This window comes from Diaphorina citri, unplaced genomic scaffold (genome assembly GCF_000475195.1).
Source record: "Diaphorina citri unplaced genomic scaffold, Diaci psyllid genome assembly version 1.1 scaffold209, whole genome shotgun sequence".
NCBI lineage: Eukaryota > Metazoa > Arthropoda > Insecta > Hemiptera > Psyllidae > Diaphorina > Diaphorina citri.
Genome location: NW_007377646.1, coordinates 94,790 through 104,174, shown reverse-complemented (window position 1 = coordinate 104,174; position 9,385 = coordinate 94,790). Strand labels below are relative to the sequence as shown.

The window sequence follows — 9,385 nt, the reverse complement described above, 5'->3', positions numbered from 1 at the left end:
CAATTTATCAAAATTGCTAGATGCGTGTTTGCAGTACTCACCTAGCTACGTTGATACCAAATTCTATTTAATGAACCTTTAACTACCTTGATGAGGTACCCTTTTAGTACCTCTGTACCTACATAGGTGACTCGAAGTTTTCTCATCCTTACGATTACAATGAACCTTGAGTCCAAATGGCGATGTCCATTAAAGATATTTCCTACATAAGCCCTGTAAGTGCTACCCTACAGGAGTCTGTAAAACCAAGAAAAATACCTACCTGCCTACAGTGCCTACCCATAAGTCATTTTTACTTTCCTTATCCTATAGGAAGGGAAGTAATGTAATCGGGTCAAATTTTCGATGGTCAGTTTTTAGTGTCAAAACACGTTTTGAGGTCTCTAGAGCCTAAATCCAAAGTTTCAGCCATTGGTCCGTGTGTGTGTCTGTCTGTAAACAAAATATCTCGAGAACGGTAAGAGCTAGAGACTTGAAATTTGGTATGTAGCTGTCAAATGTGACAAGGATGCGACACGAAACTTTTGATTAAGACCGGTGCAACGGTTGGCGGCATTTTACCGCTTTTTGGCGGTTTTCGGTGTAATTTAACAATATCTCGGGAACGGTATGAGCTAGAGACTTAAAATTTGGTATGAAGTCCATAAATGGATACAACACAAAACTTTTGGTTAGGATAAGTGCTGTAGTTGACGTCATTTCGGCCACTTTTTGGCGGCTTTCAAGCACTTTTGGGCGGTTTTCAGCAATACTGACTAAACGGTTAGAGATATTGTAAAATGTACAATAGAAGAACACCCAAATAAGCATCTTTCAATAGGATAAGGAAAGTCGTGTGATGTTCACACCAGATTTTTTTTTTCGTGTCTGTTTCTTTTTAGGTAATTAGGGACCTCTAGCGCGCGAGATATACTCTCAAATTCGGCCACCGGGGATCGAATCTGGGACCTCCGGTGTGCAAGGCCACTTACTTAGAACTTTCTTCGTACAGCAGGCGCTGCATCAGAGTATCATTGCGCAGGCGCGCCTCCCTCTCGAGCATTTGACGCAGAACCTTCTTGCGTTTGGCGCGCAGGGACATGCGCCGACCTAAGGTTTCGTCCAGAAGACAGGCGAGCGTGGCCACCGCGACTAAAATGTGGAGTAGCTTGGCCATGACGGTGGAAAAACGGGAAAAAATTACACTAAACGACGGCCATCAAATGTAACTTGTGTAACAAATGGTAGTCATATTCTAAAGAGAAACAAGGGAATCAAAAATATCCACACAACGCATATTTATTTAAACCTAATTCTGTTATAAAAAAGGGATAGGTATTTAAACGTACCTACGTAATAGAGTTATTACAAATTTGTAAAAAAAAAAAAATCTGAAAATTCAGCAATTTATTCCCCTCCGAAACACCGTAATTATTCAGTTAAATTCGTGCCGCATTTCTCTTCGTCAAAGCGTCAAAAAAAAAAAAAAAGTTTACACAGCTTTTATCAACAGGTGCGCGTAAAACAGGGAGCATCAGGTGTTTTTCTCGATTATTATAATGCTTTCGACTTTGTTACCGTTTTATAAAAACTTTTATATAATTCGTTTTGAACGAATAAATGACGGCTTGTACAAACAGAATAAATGAAGATTTATGCGATATGTTCTAGATAAAGCTTCCAACGAGCTATTCTTTTTATTGACAAATTTCTAAAATGGCATTCCGCAGGGGTGGACACTGGGTCCTTTTTACTTTCCGTATTATTCGCTTATTATTATTTCAATTTAAGAAAGGTTTTTTTATTTATTAACTTTAAAATTATTTTGTATCAAATACACATGACTTTTCAGGGACTTCTGTATAAACAGGGTCTACCTATTCTATTCTATTATTCTTTTTTGCGTGTGTTCTTACGACACGGGTAAAGATGCCCAATTGTGATTTTACGAAACACTTTCGATTATTTAATTCTTATTTCTTACTTTCGTTTAAATTTTCGTAAAAAAAAATACAATAATCAAAAGCAGACCAAACGTTTTCTAGCGAGTCTAGCGGGTTGCTTATCGCGATTTTCAATCAAATCAAAATGTGGGCCGAACGAGTAGGGAGAATGTTGAATGAGTGCCGGAGCGAAGGTGTTGAAACTTAAAACCAGTGGTGTAGGGGTAAGGGTTCAAAAATTTCACTTTTTCTTTGAAAACACGAAGACCCTTCTTCCGAAGATCTGAAGCTCATTTCCCCTCTTTTTTCTAACCCCTAGAGAGGGTCTGGACATATGGACTATATGGAGAGGCAAGACGAGTTACATAGGTTGTTGTTGTAGCGGCTTTAGCTTTCGCCGAATGGCGATAGCAGAATAAAGAAAAGATGTCTTTTTGTATCTGCTATACACCGGGGTGATGGTCTCTAGCTCTAGCCATGTTAAATTGGCTGGCTCGTCCTGAACCGCAGTCAACCATCGTGAGGACTTGTGCTTGGTCTTTAAAAGCAGAGAGAACCCTTTGAGGAACTGCCAGCTTGCTAGGCTGGTTAGGGTTATTAAGTATTATTAAGTAAGGATGTTATTAAGTAAGGATGACTTGTTCAAGTCAACTCTTTCCATATTTTGGTCAGAAGGTTTGAATGACCGGATCAAGAATCGATTTTGCGTTTTCAAATCCCGCCTTGAGTCGGTACAAGCGGTACAGGGGAAGAGAAAGAGACCAAAACTGAGGTGGGGAGATAAGGTTGAGGAAGACTTGAGAGGAAAGGGGTGGAGAAGGGAGAAGGCATTAGATAGGAGGGTATGGAGGTGCAACGCCGGCCCCAAATAAGATTGGGAAAAGGTGCAGTAAAAGAAGAATTTTACAGTCGCTATCAGGCCAAAAGAGGCGAAACGAGCTTCAGAAGAGAAGAGATCCTGTCTTCTTTCTCCTTGGACGATAAAATAAGACCTCAGCAGTGACGGTTCTCTTTATCACACGGTGACGGTTCTCTTCTTTTTTTTTCCACGTCCAAAGTAATAACGGCCATATTTTGTCTCTGATTTCAGACGATGAGTTTGGGACCAGAATAATCACGGTGGCGGTCGATGGATGAGGAAGACTTGAGAGGAAAGGGGTGGAGAGGGGAGAAGGCATTAGATAGGAGGGTATGGAGGTGCAACGCCGACCCCAAATAAGATTGGGAAAAGGTGCAGTAAAAGAAGAATTTTACAGTCGCTATCAGGCCAAAAGAGGAGAAACGAGCTTCAGAAGAGAGGAGATCCTGTCTTCTTTCTCCTTGGACGATAAAATAAGACCTCAGCAGTGACGGTTCTCTTTATCACACTTCTACCAACGTCCAAAGTAATAACGGCCATATTTTGTCTCTGATTTCAGACGATGAGTTTGGGACCAGAATAATCACGGTGGCGGTCGATGGACACGAGGCAGAGCTGCATATCATAGACCATCCGGCCGCTGAAATGTCCGTAAGTGAATTCTGATCTGTCTGATGGTGGAGTTTTTAGAGATCCAAAAAGGAGGAGTGTTTAAAAATTACTGTTTGGATCATTAAAAATTCTCCCATTAGTGAAATCTCTGATTAAGTCATTGGAAATCCACTATGATACTCATACTACCCGCACACTAAGGAAGCTTATTAGCGCTACTTTTACTAGCGCGGATTAGCCTGAGGCTGGTCGTACATTGGAAGAGTAGCCGACCGAGGCCAGCCACTCATTATCAGGTAGACCTGATCACGTATAGCTGTCAGGTCTACTGAGCTGTCAGGTCTACCTGACAGTGAGTGGCGAGGACGAGCATAAGAAGTGAGGATTGCGAAAAATAAAATTTCACCATTCTGAGTAATGTACCACAGACAAAAGTAAAATTTCTTTATGTTCATACATTAGTTTAGTCATGTTTATTATTGATTGAAGAGTTTGCCACTACTTCTTTTTTTTTTAATTTGGACATTACCTCAGTTGTTCAGTTGTTCCTGCCAGAATCTGGCTGGAACATTTGTTCCTAGTTCAGCTGTGTTTATCACTACTTTTGCCGATTTTAGCATCAATTTAGCTGTTTCTAGCTTGAGTTGAGCCATTTTCAGTTTTCCTTCAGCCGTTTTTGCCACTACTTTATGGTCTTAGGGCGAGCATAAGAAGTGAGGATTGCCAAAAAGTAAAATTTCACCATTCTGAGTAATGTACCACAGACAAAAGTAAAATTTCTTTATGTTCATACCTACATTAGTTTAGTCATGTTTATTATTGATTGAAGAGTTTGCCACTTCTTTATCGTTTTTTTTTTGTTCCTAGTTCAGCTGTGTTTATCACTACTTTTGCTGATTTTAGCATCAATTTAGCTGTTTCTAGCTTGAGTTGAGCCATTTTCAGTTTTCCTTCAGCCGTTTTTGCCACTACTTTATGGTCTTCTTCTGTATTTAGACTATTTAGACATTTCTCCACTCCTTTTCTTCATAGTCTGGCTGGAACATCTGTTCGGATTTCATATTTTCAGCGTCCGAATAGTAATAGAACAGATAGGACTTGTTGGGTGGCACTGTCTTCTTGCGTTTCGTGTAGGATCCGTTGTTCTTCATGTAGTCTTCAAGATCTGGAAACAGAATAAAGGATTTGAGATCAGAATTATTGCATTTGGGTAAAAATTATGAATAAAAGGTCAATTTCTACGTAAAAAATTGTGAAGAATCCAAATCTGAGGTCAAAATTCCGAAAAAAAATAACTTTAAAAGGTTGAACATTCACCTTATAGGTATGTTTAACTCAAAGTTCCTCGCGGGCGGGAATGCAACCCACAACCTAACGAACAAGGACCTAACGAAAAAGACGCTGTACCTTTTACTCTTGTTCTCTTTCTTCTTCTGTTTTCCTTTTCCTCTTCTTCTTCTTCTACTCCTCCTTCTTCTTCTTCTTCTCCTTCTACTCCTCCTTCTTCTTCTACTCCTCCTTCTTCTCTGTCTCCTTCTTCTTTCTCATCTACTTTTTTCACTTGTTCTTCTTCTTTTCCTCCTTCTGCTCCCTCTTTTTCTTCTTCTTCTCTGTCTCCTTCTTTTCTTCTTCTTCTTTTTCTTCTCCTTCTTTTTCTTCTTCTTCTCTGTCTCCTTCTTCTTCTTTTCCTCTTCTATATCTTTCAGTACTCCATCTCCTCACCTTAATTTTTTTTATTCTTCTTTTGCTTTTTTTTCAAACTCTCTTGTTTTCTTTCTTCACCTCATCCCTGTACTTATTTTGCCACATTAGCCTGGTTGTCTTCAAAACCGTTTTAAATGCAAATTCTCCTCCTCCTCCTCCTTCTCTTCTCTTTCTCCTCCTTCTCTTCTTCCTCTTTCTCCCTAGGGAGTGAGTTCCTCATACTTCATCTCATTTTGGCAGTGGTGTAGGAACGAAATAATCCGCCTTGAGGAACGATTCTGACTAATCGTTTATCATTTTAGATCACACTGTAACATTTTTTTTTTTTTTAATTACCTAGGTGGTGAAACAAACCACCCTTTTTATTTCATAGTAATGACACAACCGCTACATTAGACGCATGTGGTCTGTGTAACAAAATTATATTGCTAGAACGTTCTTAACTGCTCTAATAGAACTGAAAATTCCTTTTAACTAGACAGTCCAGTTATCTTGTGTGATATCCCGTCTGCCTTCCAAGTGCTAGGTCTCAGATTGCCGCCTGGATCGGATTTTATCCTTAACAGATAAGGTTTGTTCTCGGAACGGCTGGCTTTCTCCTATCCTGTCTTCCTTCTCTCTTTTATTTTCGGAACGATAAGACCTCCCTTGTTATAGTTTCCTCTTTCAAACCTCTCGCAAAAAAATAATAATAATAATAATAATAATAAAAAAAAATAGACCGAGAATTTTACAATAAAATCAAGAAATACAAGAAATACAATAAAATACAAGAAAATTTTACAATAAAATCACATGTAGATAGGCATTAGCTCTTGTTTAAGTTATATATAAAAAAAGAAATAATAAAATAAAAAAAAAGACGAAAAATCGTGCCATGGTTGCACATGGTTGCAAAAATTCGCCATTTTTCATGCTAAGACCACGTTCGCACTTACCCACTTGTCGTTCGGAAAAAAATCGTGTCATAGGTTGTGGGAACTGGAAACACTCTCATTTAAATTTCGAGCAAAAAATTCACATTTTCATTTTCGATGAGTATAATTTGACCTTTGAATTTTAAAACAGGAAGAATAAATCCCTCTCTCTCTCTCTTCTTCCTCTCTCTCTCTCTCTCGTTGTTTCTGATATTCTCTCTCCCTCCTTCTCTCTCTCCCTCTCTCGCCTCATCCTCTCTCTCTCTCTCTCATATTCTCGGGATATCTCTGGATAACGTGAAAAATCACGTCCCGAATTCCAGACATACGTCACTGCTCCCACATATATTATCTCATCTCACACTCTCACATTCTTTCTCTCTCTCTCTCTCTCTTTCTTCTTCTCCTTCCTTTTTCTCTTTCTCTCTCACACACACACATTATTTCTCTCTCCTTCTCTTTATTCTTCTCTCTCTCTCTCACTTTTTCTCTCTCTCTATGTGTTCTTCTCTCTCTCACTCTTCTCTCTATGGATACTTCTCTCTCTCTCTCCCTCCCTCTCTTTATTGTTTTCTCTCTCTCTCTTTATTTTTCTCTCCCTCCCTTTCTCTTTCTTCTTCTTCTCATTCTCAATCTGTTTTTATCTCTCTCTCTCTTCCCCCCTCTCTCTCCTTACCCTGTTTATCTCTCTCCCTCTTCTCATTCTCTCTCTCTCTATGTGTGTGGGTTCTTCTCTCTCGTTCCCTCTTTATTCTTCTCCTCCTCTCCCTCTCTTTCTCTCTCTCTCTCTCATTACCCTGTTTATCTCTCTCCTTCTTCTCCCTCTCTTTCTCTCTCTCTCATTACCCTGTTTATCTCTCTCCTTCTTCTCTTTCTCTCTCTCTCTCTCTCCCTCTCTCATTACCCTGTTTATCTCTCTCCTTCTTCTCTCTTTCTCTCTCTCTCTCTCTCTCCTTACCCTGTTTATCTCTCTCCTTCTTCTCTCTCTCTCTCTCTCTCTCTCTCTCTCTCTCTCATTACCCTGTTTATCTCTCTCCTTCTTCTCCCTCTCTCCCTCTCTCTCCCTCTCTCATTACGTATAGGATTTCTCACGTTTCCTCGGTAGGTATTACATGTCTGTACGTAACTACGTATACCTACATAATATGTATATACGTATACAGGGTGTACATAACAGTCCCCCCCACCACCTTAATTTTTGAACAGATGAATTTAGACACCTGAAATTTTGTAAACGAGATTTACGAGCCTACATTCAGATTTCTTAATTTATCCGTTTAAAAATTAGGGTTTCCTGGTAGGTATTACATGTCTGTACGTAACTATACGTATACCTACATAATATGTATATACGTATACAGGGTGTTCATAAAAGTCCCCCCCCCACCACCTTAATTTTTGAAGAGATGAATTTAGAAACCTGAAATTTTGTAAACGAGATTTACGAGCCTACATTCAGATTTCTTAATTTATCCGTTTAAAAATTAGGGTTTCCTGGTAGGTATTACATGTCTGTACGTAACTATACGTATACCTACATAATATGTATATACGTATACAGGGTGTTCATAAAAGTCCCCCCCCCACCACCTTAATTTTTGAAGAGATGAATTTAGAAACCTGAAATTTTGTAAACGAGATTTACGAGCCTACATTCAGATTTCTTAATTTATCCGTTTAAAAATTAGGGTTTCCTGGTAGGTATTACATGTCTGTACGTAACTATACGTATACCTACATAATATGTATATACGTATACAGGGTGTTCATAAAAGTCCCCCCCCCACCACCTTAATTTTTGAAGAGATGAATTTAGAAACCTGAAATTTTGTAAACGAGATTTACGAGCCTACATTCAGATTTCTTAATTTATCCGTTTAAAAATTAGGGTTTCCTGGTAGGTATTACATGTCTGTACGTAACTATACGTATACCTACATAATATGTATATACGTATACAGGGTGTTCATAAAAGTCCCCCCCCCACCACCTTAATTTTTGAAGAGATGAATTTAGAAACCTGAAATTTTGTAAACGAGATTTACGAGCCTACATTCAGATTTCTTAATTTATCCGTTTAAAAATTAGGGTTTCCTGGTAGGTATTACATGTCTGTACGTAACTATACGTATACCTACATAATATGTATATACGTATACAGGGTGTTCATAAAAGTCCCCCCCAGAGAGAGATTGAAAGGAGGAGGAGGAGGAGGAGGAGGGAACAGAGAGAGAGAGAGAGATAGAAAGGAGGAAAGAGGAAGACATTAAAGAAATAATGAACGAAAGAAGAGATAAAAGGAAAGAAGGAGAGAGAGAGATAGATAGATAGGTAGAAAGGAGGAAAGAGGAAGACATTAAAGAAATAATGAACGAAAGAAAGAAAGAGATAAATGGAAAGAAGGAGAGAGAGAGAGAGAGATTGAAAGGAGGAGGAGGAGGGAACAGAGAGAGAGAGAGAGAGAGAGAGATAGAAAGGAGGAAAGAGGAAGAAATTAAAGAAATAATGAACGAAAGAAAGAAAGAGATAAAAGGAAAGAAGGAGAGAGAGAGAGAGAGAGATAGATAGAAAGGAGGAAAGAGGAAGACATTAAAGAAATAATGAACGAAAGAAAGAAAGAGATAAAAGGAAAGAAGGAGAGAGCGAGAGAGAGAGAGAGAGAGAGAGATGGATAGAAAGGAGGAAAGAGGAAGAAATTAAAGAAATAATGAACGAAAGAAAGAGATAAAAGGAAAGAAGGAGAGAGCGAGAGAGAGAGAGAGAGAGAGAGATGGATAGAAAGGAGGAAAGAGGAAGAAATTAAAGAAATAATGAACGAAAGAAAGAGATAAATGGAAAGAAGGAGAGAGAGAGAGGGAAAGAAGAGTATCCAAAATATGTAAGGTGGGGAAAACCGGGAGAGAGAGAGAGAGAGAAAGAGGAAAAAGTAGAGAAAGAGAGAGAGGAAGAGAGAGAGATAAAAGGTGAAAGGGAGAGAGAAAAATGAAGAAAGACCTATGAAGAAAGAAAAGAAGAAGAAAGAAAAGAAAGGAATTTCAGTTATCTCCTCTGATTCAGCACGTAGTAAATAGCTTTCATACATAAATATATTATACAGGGTGTTCAAACTAAAAGAGCCCCCATTAACCCTTAAAGTCAGTTTTTTGCCCCTTTAAAGTCCCCAATACACTTTACCCTATCGGACCAAGTAAAGTTGCTTGGTCCCTTAGACTTCAAAAACTCTCTCAAAGGGCGACTCCTTGAACTTACACCCTATTCCTTCGAGGAATTTACAGGTTGACAGTATGACCTGGGATTCTTCTTCTTCTTCTTCTTCTTCCCCCCCCCCTTTCTTCTTCTTTTCTCCCCCCCTCTCTCTTTTTCTCCTTCTC

The 9,385-nt window shown here is 38.9% G+C and overlaps 1 protein-coding gene across 1 annotated transcript in view; it reads right to left on the bottom strand.

Moving 5' to 3' along the window:
• Nucleotides 1-4,394: 4,394 nt before the first annotated feature.
• The window catches only part of LOC103506022, a 13,837-nt gene continuing 8,846 nt past the window's right edge, over nucleotides 4,395-9,385 (bottom strand). Inside the window, exon 9 of the mRNA XM_017442677.1 lies at nucleotides 4,395-4,558. Coding sequence (XP_017298166.1) covers nucleotides 4,395-4,558 — 164 coding nt within the window. The remainder of the gene's footprint in view (nucleotides 4,559-9,385) is intronic.